Raw genomic sequence first — 27,667 nt, 5'->3', positions numbered from 1 at the left:
TGCTGAGCCGCTGATTTAACCAATCTAGAGTTTGACCTCCCTCCATTCTTGCTTTATGAGATAATAAATCCCCTCATTGTGGGAGCCATTTTTAGTTGGGATTCTGTTACTTGCAGCTGAAGGCATCTCACAGATCCATTCCTCCAACTTGCACAGAATTTGCTTGAGGCAATACTCTCTAAAATTGCCTTAGCATTCCAGAGACAGAAGCCACAGGGCAGGCCAGTAGCTCAGTCCCTCTAGGTCCCTAAGCCATTCCTGGCATGCTCAGTCATAATCACCTTGCCCTCTTCTGAATCCCTCAGGCATTTTGTGCATTCTTCTCATTGCCCTTTCCAACTCATTTCAAGTGTTTATTACAGCTCTGTACATTCCAGGGGATGTGCTAGGTGCTAGCATTGTTCAGGTGACGATGCCCCTTACCTGCCTTCAGTCATGCAAAGTCTGCTTGGTTTTACTCTGCTTGGCCGGTGTTCATTCCTTCATCCCTTCCAACAGTTCTGTGTTGAGGGGCTTCTCTGGGCCATGCCTTGTGCAGATGAAGGAAAATGGTCCCCACTTTCAAAATGCATGTCATCTAGCTGGGGGAAAGTGACAGAGATAAATACTGGGGCCACCACAGAGCAGGCCAGGAACCATTAACACAACAGTCTTATGAGGGGCAGATATTACTATCATCCCCATTTTGCAAAAGAAGAAATCTCTTTTCTGTTCAGAGATGTCAAGTACCTTTCCGCAGATCACTCAGCCAGGCAGTAGCAGAGCTGGGATCTGAACCCAGGCAGACTAACTCTGGGCCCAGGCACAAACCTCTGCCCCACACAGCCTATCCAAGCTCACTGGCACACTCACCAGATCTCTGCTTGCCAGGAGAGGCCTGGAGAAGAGCCTTCCCTCACAGACCTCAGGAGGAACCAACCCTATAGTCACCTAGATCTCAGACTTCTGGCTTCCAGACTGTGAGACAGTAATTTTCTGTTGTTTACATCCTTCAGTGCATGGCACTTTGTTACGGTGGCCCTAGCAAAGCAGTACACATGTAAGTCTCAAGGTAGCTGGGAAGAAATAAAGGACAGTGGTATAAGACGAGATTAGAAAGGTAGGTCAGGGCCAGAGCACACGAGACCTTGTAGGCTTAGGTAGACTTTAGATTTTATTCTAAGATCCAGGAAAAACATTGATAGGTTTCATAACCGTCTTAAGTACAGTTTAAAGTCAGGTTGATGGCACGAATAGGAGTTCGCTAAGGGAAAAGAGTAGCTGTCAGAGGGAACAGAAGCAAAGACCAGTGTGTTAATTTCCTAGGAAAACAAAGTACCACAGGCTGGAGGGCTTAGAACAACAGAAGTTGATTCTCTCATAGTTCTGGAGGCCAGAAGTTCAACTGAAACTTTTTTGCATGTAATCAACCATGGTGGCATTACCTAAATAGCCCTCCTAAACCCTTACACCATGTCATTTTTCTTCCTAGCACTTATTATCTGAAATTTGTTTGTTTTTAGGGTGACAATGACTGAGAATGTTATATTTGCTGCTACATCCCAAGAATCTACACAGTATCTGGCACTTAGTAGGCCTTTAAGTAATTACTGAAAGGACAAATAAACCACTTAAAAATAATATGCATAGAAAATGCTGGAAGAAATACATTAAAGCACTGATTTCCTCTGTTGAGATAAGGGTGCTTTTATTTTCTTTATTTTTTAAAAATGTTTTTATTGATTTTAGAGAGAGAGGAAGGGGGAGAGAGAGAGAAACATTGATGAAGGAGAATCCTCAAGATCCTCCTGCATGCCCCCTACTGGGGATCAAGCCCGAAACCTGGGCATGTGCCCCGACCGGAAGTCAAACCAGTGACCTCTGGTGCCTCGGTGGATGCTCAGTCACAGAGCCATGCTGGCTGGGCAAGACAAGGCTGCTTTTAATTCTCCCTATTTTTCTGCTTATAAAGAAAATAAATAAAACATCCTACCTTTGGAGGAAAATGGAAGTGTTCTACATCATGATTTGGGTGATCACTTAGCTGTACACAATTGTCCAAAGTCATCCAACTGAATGCTTAAGAGCTGCATTCTATTATAATGTAAATTATACCTCAAAAATAAAAAGATACAAATGATATACTTGTGTATTTTTAAAGATAACGCCATTGCTATTGTTTTATACCATTTAGTATATATGATTGTAAAAAGGATAAATGGAAATAAGTGAAAATAAAAGTTACATAACGCAAAATAGGTATTGGGTCTATATTATAAATTAAACTTGTTATAATATTTTAGAAAAAGAAAAAAAAAGCTCTTGGGGAGACATTTGCACACCAGTTTATACCTGCCAAATTAACACTGCTTTATAATATCCCTCAGTAGTTTATAAAAATTTTGTTCTAGGCTTTCTCTCTCTTATTTTTCTATATTAAATTGAGGCCACAAGTTAAGCTGATTGTGCCAGAATCTAAAGTTTCCAGTTAGCCTGTTCATGCCTGTTTGACTGTGCCTCTGGGGGCAGTAACGGAGTCTACACTCTCAAAGAAAGGACTTCTTGGAGTCTAGATAGTTTTGTTCCAGAAGCAACTTTTCCAGCTAGGGAAGCACCTCAGTTTCCATGAAGCTCTGTATAAAATAACTGAGGTGTCAGCTTAAATAGCTGGTGTGGACTGGGCCCCAAGCCTCCCAGGGTAAAGGGGCCATGACAGGCATTGCAATGATTTCCCAAAGCCAGCCCTTGGGTACATGGGGAAAGTCACTGGCATTGTTTACTACCTCCTTTATCAGCTCTGGCTCAGGTCCCAGTGAAGTGGGAGAGAGGACAATGAGAAGTTAGAAAGTTCCATGAAGAGGGTGGTTATACAGGACTGGTTTACTTACTCACACAGAAGTGATTTTAACTCAGTACTTTGCTAAGTTAACAGAGTACTGAGTTGAAGCAACCACAGAACAGAAACTGGGAACTGTATCCTTTCAGCTCCCAAGATCCAGAGTTAGGGGAGTAGAGTGGTGAGGAACCAAGAGCTGGGGGTCAGACAATGCTGCGATTGCACGCTACCCTCTTTGTGTGTGTGTGTGTGTGTGTGTGTTATGTGCCCCTAGCGGGAACCGAACCCGGGACTCTCTGGTCCACAGGCCGACGCTCAGCCGCTGAGCCAAACTGGCCAGGGCTGCACATTACCCTCTTATACATTAGCTTGTGACCTCAAGTCAATGCTGGCCGAGTCCTGAACTGTCTTCCACTGAGCCCTGGCTTCCTGATTTGTAAAATGGAGTGCCTCTTTCTACCTCACAGGCTGGCGCTGAGGATTGAATGAAAGAGTACATGGCAAGTACTTAGGCACAGTAACTGTAGTTTGGTAAGTGGTTCAAAAATTCAAGAAGTGGAACTAGCTTTGGAGTCAAACATGTCAAGACAGGACAGGTCTTGCTTCCACCTCTGATTCTCAGCAAGTGCAGGTGCCTCTATTAGCTTTGGGTCCTACCAAATAAAACAGAATTTTGGTTTGCTCCTCTGGATTGCCTACCTGGAGTAACCAGCACTGGAAAAGAGGTCTCTCATAGGAATGCTCTTCTAGGTTTTTCCTAGCCCCTTTGGGTTCTAGGAAAGCGAATGGTAATCCAATCAGGGTTCTTTGGCATCAGTTACCTCCCTTCACAGGAGAATGTTATCTCAGAAGGTGAAAAGAACACTGGTTTTAAGAGTTCACAAAAAGGCAGCTCTCTCCTGAGAGCTAACCAAGAAGATGGGGGTGGGAGGGTGGGCTTGGTGTGGGTTTTTTTTTTTTTTTAGATTATTCTGTTTCTGAGAAGCAGGAACGTTTACAACATGAGGGGCAAAGGGGCTGCAGGGAGAGAAGAACCCAGCATATAGGAAGGAAGAAAGGAACAGGGAAGAGCTTTAGAGTTACTCTGGCTCGAGAGAGCCAGGAATCTCGCCAAAGAGAAAGTGCAATATTGGCAGCAACTGAGATTCTGTGTGGACTTTTAGGAAAGATTTTGGGCTATAGCACAAGGCCTCCTCCAGTGGGGCCAGGAGAGTTCTGGCAGCAGCCCCCAGCCCAGGCATGTTCCCACATAATTGAAGTCGAATGTGCTGGGGGGAGGGTGGCCGGAGAAGGCCTCCAGGTTCTTTCTTCCTGGCTGCAGAATCTCATTCTGCAGTTGGCCCTGGTTGGGATCAAAGCCAGTTAGTGTTGCTTTTCCACAGCACGGAAACAAATGCAACGGAGCTGTTTTCCTGAGGCGTGCATTTTGAAAAGAGGATTTTAATCCTCCCACCCCCATCCCAGGACAGGTGGAGTGGGAGAGTGGGGGAGCTGTGACGTGGCTCTTCCGTTGCTGTCCCTTTTGCAAACCAGTTCTGCTTGTAATTTCTGCGTAAGCATAAACTAATCAGTTAGAATGTGTGAGAGGGCACAGCTATGATGAAGGCTAAGTCTTTCACAAAAGCCAATTCCTGGAAAATGTTGCTGGAGGACCCTCTGGCTATGTGTGATAAATCACAATGTGCTTGCGGTCTGCTGGAATGTTTCCAGGAAAGCAACTCTCCTCATTCCTCCTAAAAATTTCCGCTTACTCTTGTTCACCTCCAGGTCTTTCTCTGTGATCTGTTCTTTCTGCCCAGAAATTAGTTTGTGTGTCTTCTTTTCAGTTAGTACCCAGAGTCTTTTGGTGCTAAGCATTATGTTAATGATGTAAAGTGATACAGGCAAGTCTCTCAAGTGGCGGAAACACCTCGTTCTTTTAATGGCACTCGACTTCTCCCGGTCCTCTAGGGAAGGCCTGAACTTTTGGCCCATTGGGCCACAACCAAGGGATTGAGAATTTATAATCAGGAATTGATACAGCTGGAGAGGGTGGTTCTCTGGCTCTTTCTTTTTAAGAAAGGAAAAAAAGTACAAGATTTGCTCTGGGATCTGCTGCTTCTTGTGGCCAAAGGTGGCAAAAGACAGGAAGTCAAGTCAGAACAGTTTTTCCTATTCAACATTTATGCTCAGTGCTATAGGTTTATCTTTTGGAAAGAACTGCACCATCAGTCATGTAGATTTATCCAGGGTATCGTAAACCTTCAGGTTCGAAGACCTTGCAGGTGATTTGATTGACTGCACCCTCTGGACAAACCTCTCTGCATTTATTTTGAGAGGCTGAATCTGAAAGAAGTCTCAGGTCAGGGGATTTAGAACACGATCTGAAAAGGAGCAAAGAGGCTTTAGTTCACTTAGTGTGCTTGGTAATTAGCCTTGGAGTAACCAATGTTATCTGCCCAGCACAGCCCCGTGCCAAGTACCAAACCACATTTTCCAGATGATTCCGGTGAGAGGCTTCTGACCCGAAGCGATTCTACATTAGACCCCAAAGATCACAATCATCTTGTATAAAACAGCTTGTTCATCTCTCCCTGGCCTTCTTGAACACAGCAAGAATGCAAAATCCAGATTAAGAACCAACTGCAGCGCCCTTTCATGCTCTCCTGAGCTTCCAGAATTACAGTGAGAAACTGCTCCAAACGTGTACTAACTAAAATGATTCTGAAATAATTTAGGCTTCTGGAACTACAGCTTTCAAAATTAACACTTAATAGAACCCATTACTGAAAAAAGCATCTGAGCACTCTGGGGCTGGCATGTGAGTTTCAGAGATGCAAGGTAAGAAGGGTTAGCATTAAGTGGTAAAGGGTTACCATGAACTTAAAAACAAACAAAAATAAATAAATAAAGAGCATGTAAAGGAACAGATTGAGATTAATCAGGACAAACAGGCCACAACCCCTTCCAACACCCCCATCCCCATAAAGAGTAAAAAAATAAAAGAAGCCTTATAAAACTTCCCCGAAGTCCCCTAACACACAAATGCAAAGAATGTCTTTTCATTTGCTCCAAGCTGACCGCAGTATAGCATTCGGGGGGGGAAAATCAACTTCAGAGGACACACGTGGCTTTGGCTCCGGGCTAAAACTCGGGGTTCCTGACTCCCTATCGCCACTTCGCTCTTCCCTGTCATTTAAACATTTAACTTTAAAAGCTCCATCTGTTGGTGAGGCCACTAGGTAGATATTCTAGGACTCCCATTTCAGAAAATTTTGCAGGTGAATATGAAGTCTGGCCAGTAGCGGAGGCCCGCCAGGGAACACTTACTTGGTGGCTTCCTGAACTCGCCGAAGGTGATGTCTTTGAGTGGTTTAGTTGTCCCTCGGTGCCATTAAAGAGTAGGAGTCAGGGCTTGAGACTCCTGAAAAATTTCCCTTCTGCTGCCAAGAAAGAAGTATCACAGCAGAATCACCATGACAGCTAATTCAGTTTTATCCTGGAGAAAAACGAAATAGCTTTTCTCAAATATTATGACTGACTTTCCTTTTTTAGATAAGCCCATGGACTTCATCACATGAGCCAGAATTTGCCACCAGACCAAGCAATGTGGCATTGGGCATAGCAGCCAAATCTTAAGGGTAGTATTTGTAGCTTGTGGATCCCGACTGCACTAGAAGAGGGGTTTCCAAGTGATGACAGAAGGTTGTTCATTCTTGATCTGCCAAGTTCTCCACACTCGGCTGGCTATTTAAGTTTCTCAGCCTTTTTGATGAGGACACTTTCACTGTGCAAGCAAGGAGAGGGTGGTGCTTCACTGCTTTATCTTACCCAATATTTCCTACCCTAAGCCTCCAAATTAAAATAATTTTTCCTATTCTGTATCTGTTCAGGTATGTTAGTTACGGATGTTGGAGCAAAGGGCCTTAAAAATGAATATAATCTAGCTGCTCACGACATTGTTGCAAGGCTGAAATCCAGGTCACTGACACTTTCTAAGATTATTTAGATACAAACTCCCAAGCAAATGTCAATCAGGAAGACACAAATTTCACATGAAACAGAATCATTTCAAAGTTTAGTTACTTTAATGCAATTTCATTGTTCAAGGTAGTGTGGGTATGTTAAGTGGTTCATTTCCACCCTGAAGAAAACACTAACAGCTTCTATCTTATGTAATTTTGTGAAATTCAAACATAACTCTTTAACCACTTAAAAAAAAAACACTTTCTTTACATATTTTAAGATTTTTATTTTTTCCAACATTTTTTAGACACCTTCAAGTAGTTTGGAAACATTTGCCTATTTACTCATTCCTCTGGGCACTGCCTTTCAGAACATTTATCCCACCTGCACAGAAAATCTGCATTCTCCCAGCTGGTGGTAGAGCTGCTTGATGGAGAAATGAGGAGGGAGCAAGCTTTGTAAACTACTTGTAATTCTCTTCATTAGTATGCTACGATCCACCCCAGCTTCTGCAAGGTCAGACATGCAAGACAAGCACTTGGCCAAAAAAGCAGGATTCTAACTAGTGTAAAAATAGATTTTAAATAAAATAGAATCTCTATAGGAAAGAGAATTAGGTTATGCTTTACATTCCCACTCTTGCTCTAAGATATCCATGATATCTGGTAAGTCCAAGGGGGACTTACAGTCAGTCTGCCCTAAGTAAAAATTGAGAATGTCTAAGTACATTCATTTAGCAAAGTTACATGTAAGGTTCTTTGGGAAATGCTGCAGCACATCCCACAACAATGGATGGTGAGTAGGAGTACAGTTGGTGTGCTAACAAGTAACTTGTAAGACTAATAGGTCAAAGGGGATGAGGCCTAACCATAGGCTAAAAAATTCTGAAATGTGACAATTTAAACTTTGGCTAATTATAAAGCAGAAAACAAACCCATCATTTAACAGTATGTCTTATTAACCTATCCAGCTTACCTCTTTTGGAAGCTAAAGTCCAACAGCTCTTATTTTAATTTTGCTCATTACTGCATATTACAAATTATTTGACGTTTATGTTTCTAGAGAAAGTACACAGCCCCTCTGTTGGCCCACAACAAGTATTACATGACTGTTTTAAAGGGGGCTCTGTTAAAATTCTAATTTTCAGATTTAGAAACAGCCTTGGTTAAAGCTTGGAAGCATAATTGAAAATCTGCCCAAGCTCCCTCTAGCCGCAACCTGAACATGCAGCCCAATCTTTTGTAAACATTCAAAAAATACTGATCCCAGCAAAATACACAATCAGCTAGTCAGAGGCCTCATTCTACATTTTCACATGGATGATAAGTCTGCCTGCTCATTCTTGCTAGATGCAAGGAAATTCACTCTGAGATTTCAGTCTTGGAGTCACCATTAAGTCTCCTCCTTATTTGAGGTTCATAGGGAGGTGTAGAGTCATCAAAAATAAACAAAGTGGAAACACCACCATTTTTCCTACACTGGGTCTACTCAGTCTGCCCCGGGTTGTTTGTTTTTCCTGGCTAGCCCTAGAGCAAGAAGATATGGCTGCTGGAGACAAGCCAGTGCCAGGTTTTCAGGCCCAGCCTTTTTCATATAACATCCAACCAGTCCTTCAATTCCCCAGAGGCAGGGAGGGATGACAATGATAGGAGACTAATACTCCGGATTTTAATAAATCCTCAGTAGCCAATGCAAGTCTCTCTCTAAGGCAGTTGCTATGACCTCAGGGAGGTTTGGTGCTTTAGTACTGGGAACATTACCCACCGACCCCACAAATGAATGTCAAAAACAACTCAATAAATACAATGGAAAAATGCACAGCAGATTCGGGGCATCGATCAAGTAGGAAGGCAAAATGGTCATTAGAATGTCTGAGGTTAGTGAACTATTAGGTTGAAAAAAGGAGCCACCTTTTAAAACTCTGCCCCTTTCCATCAGTTCTCCTAGTCGTCAACACCCTCTACATTCATTACACCAAACACTAGCAAATGAAAGATCCAAACAACTGCAGCTTGATCCTCACTTGTACTTATTTAGGGCCCACCCTTACATTTAGGCCCCAGCACACCCTCACTGTGCCAGGGAAAAGTCTCAGGGACACCTGTTTCTGTGAAGGTCACTTGCCCCTCTTGCTGCGGCCCTTCCTAGAGGGCAGCTTTCCACTGCCCCCGGAAGAGGGGGGGCTTGAGGCCGAGGCCATGGCAATGTTGATTTGTCCCTCTTGGATTTCCTGCCGGGTCTCCGCAGGCAAGTGGTTGATCTTCTGCTGCGCCTCCAGGTAGAACATGACGTCACGCAGCTGCTCCTGGATCTCAGTGATCTGCAGATCCTTCTGATCACAGGTCTCCTTCAAAACCCTCTCCTCCTCCTTCAGCTTGTTCTGCAGGAGGACCTGATTGGCTCGCAAACACTTGTTCATTTCCTGCTCCTCTTTGAGTTCAGTGGTGAGTTTGGCTACTTTTGTGTTTAGCTGAGTGCACCTTTTGCAAAACAAAGGAAGACAAAAGCACATTTTTCATTTGCTGACACAGTTCCCTTTCTGCTCTGGGATTGAACAGAGAAGCCATGATCTCAGAATCCATTTAGAGCTGACTCCTCCCTCCCTGTTCAGGGAGACTGGTTTGCCGCCATTACAACAGCTACACAAAGCAAGAATTTTGCTCTAGTTAACCCAACTATAGCTTCAAGACAATTTTTCTTTTTTAAGAACAGAAATTTTTCCGTAGCAGAAACTATTCTGTGATTCATGGTAAAACTTCTACTGCTTGTTTTGCAGTCAGTGGTTAAATAGGTGATTAAAGAGGACAGTGGTAATAAAGAAGTTATGAGGAAGCCCTGGCCGGTTTGGCTCAACGGTTAGAGCATTGGCCCATGGACCAATGAGTCTCGGGTTCGATTCTGGTCAAGCGCACGTACCTCCGTTGCAGTTCTTCCCCAGCCCTGGCTGGGGTTGTGTGGGAGGCAGCCAGTCTATGTCTCTCACATGTCGATGTTTTTCTCTCTCTCCCTCCCTCCCACTCTATCTGAACAAAAATGGAAAAATATCCTCGGGTGAGGATTAAAAAAAAAAAAGTTATGAGGCAAAGTGACATTTTTGGAGAGTTCAGTATTTTAACCTCACTGCATTTATTGGAGAAGGGTTTTTAAGATTAGGGAGTGCCCTATTTTTGATGCTCAATCTTACTCATAAGTAAAGAATTGCACATTTAAACACCATTTTTATGTATCAAAATGTCAAAGAGCTCACACATGGGAAGACACCCCCACACATAGGGCACTGGAGTGGGAATTGGCACAAACTCTAAGTCAACTTGGAGCTAACTAGAAAGTCAAAATTTCACATACCCTTTGACATAGCTACTCTACTTCTAGGAACTTACCCTAAAAAATAGATATACTCAGGACTGCACTGAAAGACACATGGAGAAAGATGACCATTGCAACGTTGTTTACAGTAGTGTAAGACTTGAGACAACTTAAATGTCCAGGAACCTCCTGAAATTATTATGGGACCTCCACAAATGGAATACTATACAGCCACTACACAAAGATCAAGATAGAACGAAATGTGCCAGCATGAAAAAAATCTCTAAAACAGAGTATTTTGCCAAATAGAATACCTAAATTATTCTAATTTTGTAGAAAAATAAGACTATGTATGTGAGATATTTTTTGTGTTTGTTTTTTTTTTTATCCTCACCTGAGGACATTTTTCCATTTTTTGTTCAGATAGAGTGGGAGGGAGAGAGAAGAAGAGAGAGAGAGAGAAACATCGATGTGAAAGGGACACATAGAGTGGCTGCCACCCGCACAACCCAATCAGGGCCAGGGACAAACTGCAACCGAGGTACATGCCCTTAGCAGGAACCAAACCCGGGTCTCTCTGGACCGCAGGCCAACGCTCTAACCACTGAGCAAAATCAGCCAGGGCTGTGATATGTTTATATAGGTACAACAAAAGAGCTGAGAGTAATTATTCACTGGTATTGTTAAAAATGGTAACCTCTAGCCCTAGCCGGTTTGACTCAGTGGTTAGAGCGTCAGCCCATGGACCAGAAAGACCTGGGTTTGGATCCGCTGAGGGCACGTACCTTGGTTGTAGTTTGTCCCCAGCCCTGGTAGGGGTTGTGTGGGTGGCAGCCAGTCACTGTGTTTCTTTCACATTGATGTTTCTCTCTCTCTCTTCCTCCCCCCCCCCCCCCGCTCTATCTGAAGATAAATGCAAAAATGTCCTTGGGTGAGGATTAAAAAAAAAAAAAGGTAACCTCCAGATATCAGAATCAAGGAAAACTTCCAATTTTAACTCTTTTTTTCCTTTACTGATTTTAGAGAGAGAGAAAGTGAGAGGGAGAGAAACATCGATGAGAGAGAACATCGATTGACCGCCTCCTGCATGCCCCCCCAGCTGCGGATCTGGCCCACAACTCGGGCACATGCCTGACTGGGAATCAAACCTGAGACCTCTTGGTGCATGGGTCTATCATCAACCACTGAGCTACACCGACTGGACCAGTTTTAACTTTTTAATTCTTTAATACAGTTCAATTTGTTAGGGTGGAATTTTTTACTTTTATTTCCACTAGTATTATGCTTTTACAATAGTTATAAAAAAAAATCCTTTGGTGAAGAGTTTCTGTTAGGGGCGATAAAAAATTTTGGAAACAGATGGTGGTAACGGTTGTAAAACATTGTAAATGTACTTAATGCCACTGAACTGTACACTTAAAAATGGTAAAATGTGAAATTTTATGTTACATAGATTTTTACCACATATGCAAAAAAACTATTTAAAAAAACCCAACTTTTGACAATGGGGGAAATGCATGAACGGCATGCAGGAACTCTTTGTGCTATCCTTAAAACCTCTGTAAATCTATATTGACTCCAAGAAAAAAGGTCTATTAAAAACACTTTTTTTTTCTTTTTTTAAAATAGATTTTAGAGGGAGAGGAAGTGAGAGGGGGACAGAGAGAGAAACATCGATGAGAGAAAACATCGATTGGCACCCTCCTGCATGCCCCCCACTAAGGATCGGGCCCACGACCCCGGCATGTGTCCTGACCAGGAATTGAACTGGCGATCTCTTAGTGCATGGGTCGATGCTTAACCACTTAGCCACATCGGCCGGACTAAAAAAACTTTTTAAGGAACAACTATCCCCCTTAAATTTATTTTTATCCATTTGTCTAGGGGTAAAAATCCAGTTATTTTTATAAGTATAACTTAAACCAGAAAAGCAATTTCAATCAGTACTATCTTCTCACATAACAGTAGCAGAGTTATGGTTTTGCTATGCTATTCATGTTTTTTTTTCTCTCCATATTCAACATCTTTGGCTTTGAATTCCTGTGCGAGATCAGAACACATGCCATCTCTGGCTTAGACAGTCTCTTTCCTAACTGCCATTTCTCAGCCACCATAGCTCAGAGAAGCTAAAGGCTCTGGGCACACAGAAATTGCTTTCTATAGGCAAATGTGGAAGATACTCACTTACACACACATATCAGGAGAGAAAACTGCACTCCACACCGCATCCATCTGGCATGAAACACCATGACTTTTAATAAATAGGAAGTCACGGTAAGTTTACTCCATATATAGGTAGACTCCTAAAACCCTGGTGATACACTTGAAAACGAGCATTTCCCTAACAATGAAGGAAATTATCTGTTTATGTTGCCTGTTATAATAAAATACCTACTTTATTTTAATTTTCATTGATATTTTAGAGCGAGAGGAAGGGAGAGAGAAATAGCAACATTGATTGGCTGCCTCCTGCATGCCCCCTACTGGGGACTAAGCCCACAACCTGGGCATGTGCCCTGACAGGAAATAGAACCAGCAACCTCTTGGTGTATAAATCAACGCTCATCCACTGAGCCACACCAGCTGGGCTAAAATACCTACTTTATTTTATTTTTTTATCCTCACCTGAGAACATTTTTCCTTTTTTTTTTTTTTTTTTTGGTTCAGATAGAGTGGGAGGGAGAGAGAGGAAGAGACAGAGAGAGAGAGAGAAACATCAATGTGAAAGGGACACATTGAGTGGCTGCCTCCTGCATGACCCTAACCAGGGCCGGGGAAGATTGCAACCGAAGTACGTGCCCTTGACCAGAATCGAACCCGCAACTCATTGGTCCACGGGCCAACACTCTAACCGCTGAGCCAAACCAGCCAGGGCTAAAATACCTACTTTAAAGATCCCGGTTGGTCAGTGTGGCTCGGTGGTTGAGCGTCGATCCATGCACCGGTTTGATTCCTGGTCAGGGCGCATGCCTGGGTTGTAGGCCTGATCCCCGGTAGGGGACATGCAGGAGGTGGCCAATCGATGTTCTTTCTCATCGAGGTTTCTATCTCTCCCTCTACCTTCCCTCTCTCAAAAATTCAATAAAGAAAAAAAAAAAAGTATAGACCACTTATACCTACTTTCTTTCCACAGACTGCTTTTCTTTTAGAAGATCATTTAGTCTGTGTTCCAGATTGTCACATTTCTCAATTGTTTCTTTAAATTTGGTCTTCATATTGTTAATCTGAAAAAGCAAACAGAGATCAGTTTCATTTCACAAAGACAAAGTTGTGGCCTTTGGGACAAACTTCTCAAAACAAATTCTTGTTCCAATTACCTGCATATAACTTTAACAACCCAAAGTTAGAAAAGGTGAGACTATCATTTTAAAGAATTTCTGTAATAGGAATAAAATATTTGAGAAATCCTTTTTTCCTTATTATTTCCATATACCAGGATGAACAAAAGATCAGGAGCTGCTAAATGTCAAGTGAAACTGCTTGGAAATAAAGAAAGAGTTCCAAGCAGCAGGGCAGGAGATATATACACTGGAACAGGGCGACCCAGCCCATCCTTAACTCACCATTGTTTTTTTTCGTGAGATTACATTCGAAAACCTATTATCCAAATAATTCAAGAAACGCATCTAATCTAAGAAATGTGTGATAACTGATTCTGTTCCCCACCCACAACTCACTATTAAATTTCTCATATACCATGAAGCCATATGGAACATAATCGGTTCTTGTTTTATTGAGTTCATTTATAAAGGCAATATAAATGGAACTAATTCATATTATATTGTCTTAAAAACTTAAGAGAGTCAGAAAATTCTGCCATATTATGTGTCAGATGGCAGCAATCCTAGCCAACAGTCTGTTGAAGTCTAGCTAGGCAGACATCAGATTCACTCAGGGGTGAAGATTTAGAGATTTGGAAAATGCCTCAACCCTACCATGTCTTAAGGACATGGCAAGACTAGGTAGGAAGAGGAAAACAGTGAGGCTGGGAAAATCATGAGGCAATAGTAATAGGAACTGAAAATAACTGAGATTTTAAATCGTATGGCTCAGGCACCTGCTAGGTGTTTTATAAGCAGTATTTCCTTATAACATGCCTATGATTTAGGGTATGTCAACTTTTTACAGAAACTGAGGCTTACAGAAAGGTGAGGCAATACACCCAAGGTTACCCAGCTAGAGTGTGGTGGGTCCAAAGCCAAGTTCTAAACCTCTCTCTGTACTAGATGGCAGGCCAAAGCTGTATAGCAAAGGAAAAGTGACCTCTGGGCAAGATCTAAACAGGATACATACACTGTCCCAGAGAAAGCACCATTGCTTTTAACACTTTGTTTTTAAACACTTGCATATTTCCCTGGCCAGTCTGGCTCAGCGGTTACAGCGTCGACCCGCAGACCAAAGAGTCACGAGTTCGATTCCAGTCAAGGGCACATACCTGGATTGTGGTTTGGTCCCCAGCCCTGGTCAGTGTTGTGCGGGAGGCAACCCGTTGCTGTCTCTCTCTCTCACATCGATGTTTCTCTCTTTCTCTCTCTCACACCCACACACACACTCTGAAGATAAATGGAAAAAGTATCCTCGGGTAAGGATTTAAAAAAATAAATAAATAAACAAACAGTTGCCATATGGCCTGCCTAACAGGTCTCTAAACGTACTGCCCCCACACTTTTTTTTAATAATAAGAAAATAAATGCTTTGGAAAAATAAACTTTATAGCCAACTACCATTAAGTTGTAAAAACATGTAATTAAAGGGAGATTTATAAAAGTTTTTTTTATGTCATAAAAATAAAAATAGCTTTAAACTTGCTTTAACTCTAGTTTGGTATTCATTTTCTACTCAATATTGCTTTAACATAAAAAACTACTAGATCCTTTTGACATTTCTTCTCAACTGGCTTCTGTTCCTTTAGGGAAATTGGAAAGGGCAAAAGAGGAATCAAATTGTAATGTTTGGGTCACTAAAGATACTTAAGCCAAACACATTTAAATCAAAATGAAAAATACTAAGTATTATCAAGAAGCTTTTTAATATTGCTATGGATGAATGTTACAATGGTTTGAATTAGTGCTTTTTAAAACATTTCTGACCATTAATTAGTGCAAAGTAAGAAAGACAGTACACAAACACACAAACACAACTGAAACAGGAGTTTCAGAAAACAGTATTAAATGTGATCACTCCAATATTTCATACCTATTCTATTCTGTTTGTTTAATAAAAATGTCAACTGTGGTCCACCAAATTCATTTCCCAGTCTACAGCCTGAGAAAAACTGATTGATAACATGGATCTAGAGGTCCAAAGAGAAAAGCCGTATCTTGAGGGGAATTCACCTGTCCTGATAGCCAATTCTGTTCTTCATATAAGGCCCTGTTACAACTAAGAACCTTCATTTCAGGTGGGTATGAGCTTCATTTTGTAGAACAGACTCTGCTCAAATGCTGTAATAATTGTACTACCTAAGGCATTGGGGGACAGGAATAGTATTGTAATCGAAGTTCACAATGAATTTCAGCCTTCACTTTCTCCCCTCCCCACATTCTTTTATTGAAGCCCATAAACAAGAATCTGTCAGTGAAACCCACGGTCCGTTACTGTTAATCTTTGCACATGCTCTACTGCTGGAGGTGCCAATGGACAGAAGACTGGTCAAAAGGAAGACGACAGTGGGTCCGGCTGGTGTGGCTCAGTGGATTGAGCATCATCTCATAGTCAGAGGTCCCAGTTCGATTCCTGGTCAGGGCACATGCCCAGTTGTGGGCTTGATACCCAGAAGGAAGCCTGTATCTCTCTCACATAGATGTTTCCATCTCTCTCTCCTTCCCCCTCTCTCTAAAAATTCAATAAAAACATATTTTTTTAAAAAAGGACAGTGGCAGGAACAAAAGGCCTACATCATCCATAAACTTATGGATAAGCAACATTTGTTATTAGAAAACAAAACATCCTTTTTAAGCCCTTCAAGCTTTTTAGTTAGAGCTGCCCTTGCCTCCATCTTACACCTACCTAAAGGTAGATACAAGTTTCAGTTTTTAGCTTCCCTGCCCCTTGGCTTTTCGTGGGAATGTGTTAGAGAATGTAGTTAATCCTAAAAACTCTTAAAAGGCAGAGAATCCTGTGCTTAGCTCTCAAGGGTCTGCATGAAGCACTTTCATGGTCACGCTGGTATAGCCCGTGGAAAAACCCATTAGAGAGGCTGCTCGGGTTGCCAGTGCTCCTCCTCCCTGGGACTCCATAACTTGACACCAAGTGGCAGTGACTGTTCTCTCTCCCAAGTGCTGTCAGAGGCATGTCCTTCTCCCATGTACTCCAATCAAGCCCTATTCAGAACTTGAGCGCCTCTGGAAAGGCATTTCCATTGCTTGGAAGGTTTTTTTAAGGATTTCATCAAGAACTACACACTAAACATCATTTTAAAGCTGGTATTAGGCCTTATTTTTTAAAATCTGGTTTCTCCTCATTTGTAGGCATACCCAGAAGCTAGGGCTCCTGGGCCTGGCATAAAGTGAGAGCTTGGTCCTGCCTGCTAAGTTCCAGGATAATGGTACTCAGAGGTGAGCCCCAAGCCCAGCTCTGCAGTCTCCATCTGGAGGCCCAGTTACTAGTAAGGATTCACAAAGTTATTAAACTATTAACATAAAAAACCTCAAAGCCTTTAATACTAAGGGAATCAATGAATTATGAACACTGTCCATAGGTCCAGAAAATGGTTCCTAGAATCCTAATTATAAATGAACGCTGCAGTGATCACTGGTTCCCTCTTTGGAACCCTCTCTGGGTTCCTTGTATATGCTGGAGACAAACAGAAAACCAATCAGGTAAAGCTCTGGGCTCTCCATCCAAGTTTCCACCAAAATTGCACCACTCTTCTCTTTTAAATGTTGTTGTGAATGCCATCTTTGTTAAAATCTAAAACTCATTGCCTGGGACCAGCAATTTTCAACCTTTTTCATCTCACAGCACACATAAACTAGTTACTAAAATTCGAAGGCATACCTGACCAGTGTGGCTCAAAAGCTGAGTTTTGACCCTGCACCAAGAGGCTGCCAGTTCAATTCCAGGTCAGGGCACATGCCTAGGTTGTAGGCCTGATCCCCAGTGGGGGGCATGCAGGAAGCGGCCAATTGATGTTCTCATGATGTTCTCTCTCATCGATGCTTCTCTCTCTCTCACCTCCCTTCCTCTCTCTCTCAAATCAATAAAAAAAGAAAAATTTTTTTTTTAATTTTAAGGCATACCAAAAAATATTTTTTGCTGTCCTGACCAAAAAAAAAGGGTATAATTTTGATTCATTCACACTGTACGGCTATTGTATGAGCTGTCATTTTTTTAAATCTGCATCCGAGGACATTTTTCCATTTTTTGTTCCGATAAAGTGGGAGGGAGAGAGAGACAGAGAAACGTCAATGTGAAAGGGACACATCGAGTGGTTGCCACCCGCACGACCCAACCAGGGCCGGGGACAAACTGCAACTGAGGTACGTGCCCTTAGCGGGAACCGAACCCGGGTATTTCCGGACCGCAGGCCGATGCTCTAACCACTGAGCAAAACCGGCCAGGGCTGGGCTGTCATTTTTTTTTTTTTAATTATGATACTTTTGTAGATCTTTTATTTTATTTTTTTGTGGTACACGCCCCTAGCGGGAACCGAACCCGGGACTCTCTGGTCCGCAGGCTGACGCTCAACGGCTGAGCCAAACTGGCCAGGGCTGGGCTATCATTTTTTTATTTGACAATCTAAGGAAAAAGAGGTCAATGCCCTGACTAAATAAATAGTCAGGTACTGCATGTTTTAAAAATTCACACTGGTGTGCCATGGCACACTGGTTGAAAATCGCTATCCTAGACCAATAAGGAACTATGGTGACCATTGAAATTCCAGAATTTCTGTCCATTTTTGTTCCCATCAACTTCGAAGTAACATCTTGTTGCCTCAGAGGACCATGTTCAGCTCCCCAAAGCAGCTGTTCCCAAAATGACAAACCAACTGGCTGACTCAAATTACAAACCCTCATGTACATACATCTTTTTTTTTTTTATCCTCACCCAAGGACATTTTTGCATTTATCTTCAGATAGAGCAGGAGGGAGAGAGGGAGGAAGAGAGAGAGAGAAACATCGATGTGAGAGAAAGACATCGACTGGTCGCCACCCATACAACTCCAACCGGGCCAGAGTCAAACTGCAACCGAGGTCCGTGCCCTTAGCAGGAACCAAACCCGGGTCTCTCTGGACCGAGGGCCAACGCTCTAACCGCTGAGCCAAACTGGCCAGGGCCATTCTTCTATTTTTTAAATAGAATTACACAAGGAACTAGAAAACCTTATTGAAGTTAACAAACAACACCCAAAACCCCAAAATACCGAAGCGTTTAAATCCAACGTTTCTTTTTTAGGGTACATGCCAGGTATTTCATTTCTTCCTTAACTTAGGATAGAGTTCAGCATACAATAAGATTTTAATATATTCTTCTTGATTTAGTAAACCTAGGTGAGAATACATGTCTGCTTCTCTCCCATTCTTAAATAATACTTAGTTGATTGCATTTGCAATAAAGTATTCTTATCTCTTGCTTTTCCTCTTTTTGACGAATTTCTTTCTCATTATGGTCTAGAAGTGCTTGTCCCACAATAGTGCCTTCATCAGCTGTCTCTAATATAATAAGAATTCAGGTGTTTACCACTTCTCTCTGGAATCCTTATCTAGAGTTAGATTATTGGAGCAAGCCAGATGATTCTAAATTCTTGTTTTCTTTCCCCTAACTTTTTATTGAGATATAACTGACATACATAGAACAAAGATTTCTTTTTAGAGGCAAAACAGTTCTTTACCTGTCTACCAGACTAAGAAGGAAGATTCAAAGATTCCTTTGTCCCTGTACTCTACCCTTTCCCAAATCAACATCAGACTGCCCTGCCACATGGCACTGCAGCAGTCACTAAACCAGAAACTTACTTCTTCTGCTGTGTCCTTCTCTATCCGAACTATCTTGTTTTCCCAGTAGATTCGCTGAGATTCCAGCTGGCTTGTTAGTAAATATGAATACTGGAAAAATAGAGAATAAACAAAAAATAAATAAAAATCACTGTTGTTGGCTTCTGAAATCCAATTAAAATCTGACTTTTAATGACCTACAGAAGATTAAGAGTAACCATCAAATATATATTACACTTTGGTTCCATTCTACTCACTAAACCATAATTATACTTATGGCCTCCTGGGGTTTACAGTCGAGTCAGGGACAAACAGAGAAATGTACAGTAAAAAAAACTTATGTTCCTGTTCAAGCTGATTTTAAGAACCACATTGTTTTAAAATCAAAGTGCAACTCAAATCAGCTCATCCATCTACCTCCACTGAAGGAAGCTGTCCCCGTCCCTCCCAGCCTTGGCTTAAGTGCTCTCTTTCTCCGCTCCTGCAGTACTGTGTCTACCATTAACAGCACTTACTAACATTTGTACTTAATCACAGGTTTATCTGCTTGTCTTCCTCTACTAGACTGTGAACTCTGTGAAAACAAGGGCTCTATCTTTATTTCTGCACTCTCAGTGCCTGGCACATGCTGGATGTCAAGAAACTTGTGCCCTGGCCGGTTTGGCTCAGCAGTTAGAGCGTCGGCCTGCAGACCAATGAGTCATGGGTTCGATTCCAGTCAAGGGCACATACATCATTTGCAGTTCATCCCCAGCCCTGGTCAGGGTTGTGTGGGAGGCAACCAGTTGGTGTGTCTCTCTCACATTGATGTTTCTCTCTCCCTTCCTCCCACTCTATCTAGAAAAAAAAAGAAACACTTGCTGCCTGACTACATGGATGAATGAACAGTGTTGTGTAACTGCAGGGAAAGGACAGATGGCTTCTGACAGTAGGATATGGTAGGACTTCTGAAAGAAACTGAGATTTGAGAGGGCTCTTAACAGACAGGAGACAGATAAAGAGAGAGGTCTGATTCTGGAGAATTACTGGAACTACATGTGAGCTGTGGGTGATTAGGTCTCTTCAGAGATGAAGAAGCAACACCAATGAGGCTGGGGTATAAAGGTATGGAGAGATGGGGTCTATGGAAGGCTATGGGGTAACACATTGAGAATGTGGGCCAAGAAATGGCCAGATCACATCTGCATTTTGGAAAGACTATTCTAGGAGAGTAGAAGAATTCTAAACATGTTTGTAGGCTAGAGAAGAGACTAAAAGTGCAACAAAGAGAAAGGACAATTGGGAAAATGTGTGTGTGTCACCAGAATATACGCTCCATGAGGGCAAGGAGTTTGTTTAACGCTGCATTCCCACCACCAGGTGGAGTGTCTGACAGACAGCCGCTCTCAATAAACATTCAGTGAATGGACACAGTTAGTATGGAAGGGCTACTTAGTCTAAAATTTTATGTAAAAGATTTGAACTTTTGTCACAGCAATATAATTTATTAATGGTAACAACATCAGCCTTATTTTAGGCCACTCTACTGATCTATCAAAACTTAAAAATCTGGAGATGAACACGTTTTCAAATGTCCATTTCCTCCCAAGGTTAAGGTATTTATTTTTAAATGTATATAAAATGGGCTAGTGTTAAACTTCTCCTTCATTAACATAAAATTTATGATACATCAATTTTATAGTAGATGGGATTTACTGCTATGAAAAAAAATCAGATTGTGCTAATTTTGTTGTTTCTTCAAATATATGAATATCAAAAATGGCTTTATATATATGTGTCAAATTCAGAAAATACATACTTTCAGTATACATTTGTGTATATAAGCCTCTAATTCATAAAATGCCAGCTCAATATATAGGAAAAAGCTCCTCAGGCATGGAAAGATACTATTGGGGTTTTCTCATTCTGACCAAATCTGCTCAGTTTCCAACTGCTGCTATAATGCCAAAAGGAAGATTCTTTAACATTTTCGTTTTTAATCCTCACCCAAGGACATTTTTCCTTTTTTTTGTTCAGATAGAGTGGGAGGGAGGTAGAGAGTGGGGGGGGGGAGAGAGAGAGAGAGAGAGAGAGAGAGAGAGAAACATCTACATGAAAGGGACACATCGAGTGGCTGCCTCCTGCACAAACCCAACCAGGGCTGGGGACAAACTGCAACCGAGGTTATGTGCCTTTAGCGCGAACTGAACCAGGGTCTCTCTGGACCGTGGGCTGATGCTCTAACTGCTGAGCCAAACGGCCAGGGAGCCAACAGGAAGCCTCTTAACTTCCAGTTCTATAGCAGCTACAGAGAACTACCTTAATACTGAACCTGAGACAACTAGGAAGATCACACTGAAAATAAGGCAGAGTGAAACTTAGACTTTCAAAGAAGAAAATCAGAATAAAAATATTTTAATAATCCTTCATAGCAGTAATAGAACTTTTAAAAAAGTTGACATGGCCCTGGCCGGTTTGGCTCAGCGGTTAGAGCGTCGGCCTGCGGTCCGGAGAGACCCGGGTTCAGTTCCCGCTAAGGGCACGTACTTCGGTTGCGGTTTGTCCCCGGCCTTGGTTGGTCGTGTGGGTGGCAGCCACTCAATGTGTCCCTTCACGTCAATGTTTCTCTCACTCTCTCTCTCTTCCTCTCTCTCCCTCCCACTCTATCTGTACAAAAATATGGAAAAATATCCTCGGGTGAGGATAAAAAAAAAACAAAAATAAAAAAGTTGACATGCAGAGTAAATGGCTAAACTAAAGGCCCAAAACACCTTCAAGTTAGAATAATAAAAGCGGTAGAAATAATTATTTAGTAATTACAATTAACTTATCTTACCTCTAACTGTAAGGCATCTATTTTCTCTTCCTGGCAAGTATCACCCTCACATTCATACTGTACTATTTTTCCATCTGTTTTACTTGCAACCAGTCGATGGACATAATTATCTAAAGAAAAGAATGAGTCAACCGAGGCATGTTACTCTCAGAATGAAAAGGGTCTCCACACTATTTTAACTGACAACATTTGTTTTCACAGATCTAATTTGCAATATTTCTTTAAAAGTGGACTAAATCATGTGACTTTAAAGAAGAGTAAGAACAAGAGTAGACGTATTAACTTCCTTTATAACATGCAATTCAGACCATTCCTAGAAAATAGTGCCCTATAGGGCTGAAATTTGCCACTGCTGTCAGGAAGATTTCCACCTGTGCGAGAAAGTGGAGAGATCCTAAAGGAGAAGTTTTCATACAAAATGAACGCAAATTAGAAAATGAGAGTGGTGTTCACCTCCAGCATAGTCCCAGACTCGATGGTTGGTAAGCTGCATGGCATACGTGTGCTGGGTTTCCTCAAAGTGCTTATAAGCATGTCGACTTACATATCGTCCACATCCTATGTGGCCACATATTAAACAAATCCAAAGGTTCTGCCAAGAAGAAGGTGTGATCTTAATTATATAAAATTACATGACCTGGCCCGCTCATGGTAGGAAAGGGGCTGACACAATAAGATTTAGAGTTGTTTCTACAGGAGTTTTGAATAAATATATTTTTAAAACCCAACAAGCAAGGATGCTTTTATTGAGCAATCATTTTCTCATTCTGATTTTAATGGAACTCTATGCAAATAGCAAGAAAAAATTCATAATTTATCAATAAAAGTGTAGGCTTTTTTCAAAGAATGAAGAATAAAAACAAAGTATTCTGCTTAGGAGTCAAATTTTTGTAGTTATATTTCTTGCCTGATACTAGACAAAAAGAAAAAAATTTCCATCTCAAAAAAGAATTTATAAAAATTTAAGCCACGTAGGGTAGAAGAAAACCCCAGACAATTAAAGCTGTGTTCATTATTCTTTCCCACCACCCATTACTTACTTCCTGAACACCACACTCAAAACACTTATTTTCTTCTACTGGCTCTGGAGTTTGACAATACCGGCAAACAGGGCACCTATCCAGAACAGCAAAAGATAATGATACACATAAAATATGAAACATCTGTTACATAACCCAAAAGTCAAAAACTGAATTTTAAATCCTCCCTTTCTAATATACTTTTTTTTTTTAATCCTCACCTGAGGACATTTTTTTCCATTTTCTGTTCAGATAGAGTGGGAGGGAGGGAGGGAGAGGGAGAGGGAGAGGGAGGGGGAGAGAGAGAGAGAGAGAAAGAGGGAGGGGGGGAGAGAGAGAGAGAGAGACAGACACATCGAGTGGTTGCCACCCGCACGACCCAACCAGGGCCGGGGACAAACTGCAACCGAGGTACGTGCCCTTTGCAGGGACTGAACCCGGGTCTCTGGACCCAGGCCGATGCTCTAACCACTGAGCAAACTGGCCAGGGCTCTAATATACTTTTATCACAACTAAAAATAGCACTCAAAATACATTTCTGAGATATTTGTAAACAAAATAAAAAAAAATCTTGATAAGGCAGAGGAAAAGGGAGACATCTTGATCTGCTTCATACTTTTTCCCACTCTCCTGTCTAAAGCTTATATAATCAAAGAATTAAATAATAGGGTAGAATTAGGGACTTGAGACAAGTTATTAATTTTGTTTCATGTTTGGTTATCCATAAAGTTGTTTTTTTTTATCCTCACCCAAGGACATTTTTTTTTGCATTTATCTTCAGGTAGAGCGGGAGGGAGAGAGGGAGGAAGAGACAGAGAAACATCGATGTGAGAGACACATCAAGTGGCTGCCACCCACACAACCCCAACCAGAGCCAGGGACAAACCGCAACCCAGGTATATGCCCTTAGTGGGAACTGAACCCAGGACTTTCTGGTCTGCGGGCTGATGCTCTAACCGCTGAGCCAAACCGGCCAGGGCTAAAGTATTTTTACTTTAAACAATCTACCTTATTCCCACTTCCCAAAGGTTTAAATCATTTAAAATTTATCTTGTCCTCTCAAGGTTGCTCCCTAAAAGCTAAAACTAAACTGCAGTAAATTTCACCAAACTAAAAAAAAAAAAAAAAAAAAGTTGTTAATATACTTCCTGAAATGCACATAACATTTTTCCATACAATGAACATCATGTGGAAGAAGATACCAGTGCTCTGTGAGTACTCAAGTTTTGATTTACAAAAAGCCAATCAAAATGGCACTGAAACCAAACTCATAGATACACAGGGGGAGGGGGAAAGGGAAAAGAGGAAGATGTTAAGGGGTACAAAGTTTCAGTTATGTAAGATGAAAAAGTTCGCAGAATTGGTGTACATAAGTGTGACTACAGTTGACAGTACTATACTGAGTACTTGAAATTTGCTAAGTAATCTTGGGTGTTCTTACCACCAAAAAAGAAAGAAAAGAAAAAAAGGGAAATGATAAAAGTATGAGTGATGTATGTTTGGTGACTGGCTTGGTTGTGGTGATTATTTCACAATGTATACATATTGGGTCATCAAGTCACACATCATAAATATATAATTTCTGACTATCAATACTGCTATAAAGATGAAAAAAGGGGGCACTGCCCTGGCCGGTTTGGCTCAGCGGTTAGAGCGGTCCAGAGAGACCCGGGTTCGGTTCCCGCTAAGGGCACGTACCTCGGTTGCGATTTATCCCCAGCCCTGGTTGGTTGTGTGGGTGGCAGCCACTCGATGTGTTCCTTTCACATCGATGTTTCGCTCTCCCTCTCCCTCCCACTCTATCTGAACCAAAAAAAAAAAGGAAAAATGTCCTCGAGTGAGGATAAAAAAAAAAGAAAAAGAAAAAGAAAAAAGGGGGCACTGAAAAAAATTCATTATCCCTTTTCTATTATACTCAACACAAAATAACTGAGTTAAATACCAGCCATTAATATTTTTGTCAGTTGGGCAAAGATGATACAAAGTGAATTACAGTTGGGGCTAATGAATTGGCACAAGAAGAAAGAATGCTCAAGATACAACTAGTATCAGGTTGTTACTCAATTGTATAAATAAAACCAAGAAAATGAATTCAGCAGGAAGAACACTAAGTTCTTGTCACAGATAAAGAGTCTATCTGTGTTTCCTAAGAGAAAGCTTAAGGACCTAGCCTGTCTCTTTCTTTAGTTATCAAAAGAGAAGACATGCCCTGGCCAGTTTGGCTCAGCGGTTAGAGCGTCGGCCTGCGGTCCGGAGAGACCCGGGTTCGGTTCCCGCTAAGGGCATGTACTTCGGTTGCAGTTTGTCCCCGGCCCTGGTTGGTCGTGCGGGTGGCAGCCACTCGATGTGTCCCTTCACGTCGATGTTTCTCACTCTCTCTCCCTTCCTCTCTCTCCCTCCCACTCTATCTGTACAAAAAAAAATGGAAAAATATCCTCGGGTGAGGATAAAAAAAAAAAAAAAAAAAAAGAGAAGACAGAAGACAACTTGAAAAAATAACAAAATGGCAGCTGGTAAGCAGCAGGTGTCTTGTCAAAGGTAGAAACTAGCTCGCTGCTATCCCTTTGTCTGTGTGGCAGCTGCAGTAGTGGTTGGATATGAAAACAAACTAATTCTGAAATCTAATTTTCTCCATTGTGCCAGAATGGTCTTTCTGAAATGTAAGTATGACCATGAGAATAAAAAGGAAAAAAGGGCCCTGGCCGGTTTGGCTCAGCGGTTAGAGCGTCGGCCTGCAGTCCGGAGAGACCCGGGTTTGGTTCCCGCTAGGGGCATGTGCCTCGGTTGCAGTTTGTCCCCGGCCCTGGTTGGTCGTGCGGGTGGCAGCCACTCGATGTGTCCCTTTCACATCGATGTTTCTATCTCTCTCTCTCTCTCTCTTCCTCTCTCTCCCTCCCACTCTATCTGTACAAAGAATGGAAAAATGTCCTCAGGTGAGGATGGAAAAAAAAAGGAAAAAAGGGGGGAAAAATAAACTTGTTTGAACTATACCACTAGCACTCTATGATATACCACCTCATCTGTCTATTAAAAAATAAAGCTGGCCAGTGTGGCTCAGTGGATTGAGCATCATCCCATGGACTGAGAGGTCTCATTTCAATTCCTGGTCAGGGTAAATGCCTGGGTTGTGGGCTTGATCCCTTGTGGGGGACATGCATCGATGTTCCTCTCTCTCTCTTTCTAAAAAAAATCAATAAAAACATATTTTAAAAACAATAATCATTAACAGCCCTGGCCAGTTTGGCTCAGCAGATAGAGCGTCAGCCCATGGACCAAAGAGTCACAGGTTCGATTCCAGTCAAGGGCTTCTACCTCGGTTGCGATTAGATCCCTGGTCCTAGTTGGAGTTGTGTGGGAGGCAACCAATCAATGTGTCTCTCTCACATCAATGTTTCTCTCTCGTTTTCCCTCCCACTCTATCTGAAAATCAATGGAAAAATATTCTCAGGTGAGGATTAAAAAAATAATAATAGTAAAATAAAAATAATTAACAGATTATTAAATTCTTCCTGCTTTACCCTTCAAAAATAATTTTGAGTAGTCACCTTATTTTCTTGAGAAGATTTTGGGGAAATCCTCCCAGAATGCCCTTCCATGGTATCTCCATGTGTCAAAAAACAAACAAAGAAAAAAAACCCACCCTTCAAAACTTGGTACCAATGCTACCTCCTCCACACAGCCCTGTCTTGGTGAGGGAGCAATCTCTATCTCCTCCAGTCTCTACCTGGAATCATATGCAGCTATGTACATGTGTAAAGTCCCTTGGCTGACTGAACTCGCCTGAGGAAGATCTGTGTCTGATTCTCTCCCAGCTGTGCTATGTGTACACTGAGACTCTTGCTGAAAGAACTGCCTCATGCCCCATTCAGAAGTTTGAATTCTAGTCCCAGTTCTGGCGTTCTCTGGCCATGACACTTTCTGTATGTTAATTTTCACTCTGGGCCTCAGTATCCTCCTCTGTAAAATAGGGAGGTTGGGCAAGGTGGTTCTTGAGGAAATGTTCCACTTCAAAATGCTATGCTTCTATGACAATTAACCTGTCCTGAAAGTAAATTGGAGTGGCAGGGAACAAAGAAGTGTCCAGAACCTACATGGTATAGCAGATGGACACAAGATACATATAAACACTTTACGAAATGCACATATCTCAACCCCGGGTTTATTTATTTACTCAAGAATGTTTTCTGAACTCCTATTATGTACTAGGCCCCCTGTTAGGGGTGAGGGGCACAGCAGTGAACAAGTCAGACAAGGTCCCTGCTCTGTGAAGGCTGGCATTCTTCTGCTGGTCACTTGAGGGTGGAGAAGAAAGATTCCTGTGGACTTTCACTCCTCCCAACTTCCAGGCCTTGGAAGGTGATCCTCACCTTTCCGTATACCCCTCCCCTGCACTGTCTTTTCTCAGGTCCTCCTCTTCACCTGGATAACTCCTACTCATCCGCCCTGAAATGTCACTTCTCAGACAGCCCTGGCTGTGTTAGGGCCCTAGTTCTCCAGCCACAATGCTGCATCCTGCGCCTCTGTAACACCTGTTATGGCTGTGACTTCACATTTATTTGTATGATTATTTGATTCTCCGTCTTCCTTTCTGTACTGAGAAACCCACAGGGCCAAGGTCTGAACACCTTTCTAGCTAAGTCCCACAGTGCAATTTGCAAAGGGAGCTGTAACAACACTTGATTTAAAAAAAAAAAAAAAGGTACAGGTTACACCTCAGTTCTTCACCTGCACAATGCCACCCTACAAATAAGACCTCTATTGCACTGGGAAACAGGATACTGTAGGTGTAGGTGTGTGCACATCTCCTACTTAGTGACTATTACTACTGGCC

General features: G+C 42.0%; 1 protein-coding gene and 1 long non-coding RNA gene across 4 annotated transcripts in view; both read right to left on the bottom strand.

Moving 5' to 3' along the window:
* Window positions 1–428: 428 nt before the first annotated feature.
* LOC118640157 lies at window positions 429–6,293 on the bottom strand. Its single transcript, XR_004961334.1, has 3 exons — window positions 6,125–6,293; window positions 1,973–2,094; window positions 429–581 (listed from the first exon to the last, which is right to left on the bottom strand). It is a non-coding gene; the product is annotated as an uncharacterized LOC118640157 (long non-coding RNA).
* Window positions 6,294–6,880: 587 nt separating this feature from the next.
* LOC118639876 (BRCA1 associated protein) overlaps window positions 6,881–27,667 on the bottom strand; it is a 36,845-nt gene continuing 16,058 nt past the window's right edge. For all 3 annotated transcript variants that reach the window (XM_036276472.1, XM_036276474.1, XM_036276473.1), the window contains exons 7-12: window positions 22,858–22,933; window positions 22,271–22,409; window positions 21,818–21,927; window positions 19,024–19,113; window positions 13,187–13,290; window positions 6,881–9,240 (exon numbers count right to left, since the gene is read on the bottom strand). In XM_036276472.1, the coding sequence (XP_036132365.1) occupies window positions 8,877–9,240; window positions 13,187–13,290; window positions 19,024–19,113; window positions 21,818–21,927; window positions 22,271–22,409; window positions 22,858–22,933 (883 nt within the window). In that variant the 3' untranslated portion in view covers window positions 6,881–8,876. The remainder of the gene's footprint in view (window positions 9,241–13,186; window positions 13,291–19,023; window positions 19,114–21,817; window positions 21,928–22,270; window positions 22,410–22,857; window positions 22,934–27,667) is intronic.

The sequence above is a fragment of the Molossus molossus genome, unplaced genomic scaffold (assembly GCF_014108415.1).
Source record: "Molossus molossus isolate mMolMol1 unplaced genomic scaffold, mMolMol1.p scaffold_m16_p_22, whole genome shotgun sequence".
In the NCBI taxonomy this organism is placed as follows: domain Eukaryota; kingdom Metazoa; phylum Chordata; class Mammalia; order Chiroptera; family Molossidae; genus Molossus; species Molossus molossus.
The sequence above is the reverse complement of the archived record's forward strand: the minus strand, read 5'-3'. Positions and strand labels throughout refer to the sequence as shown.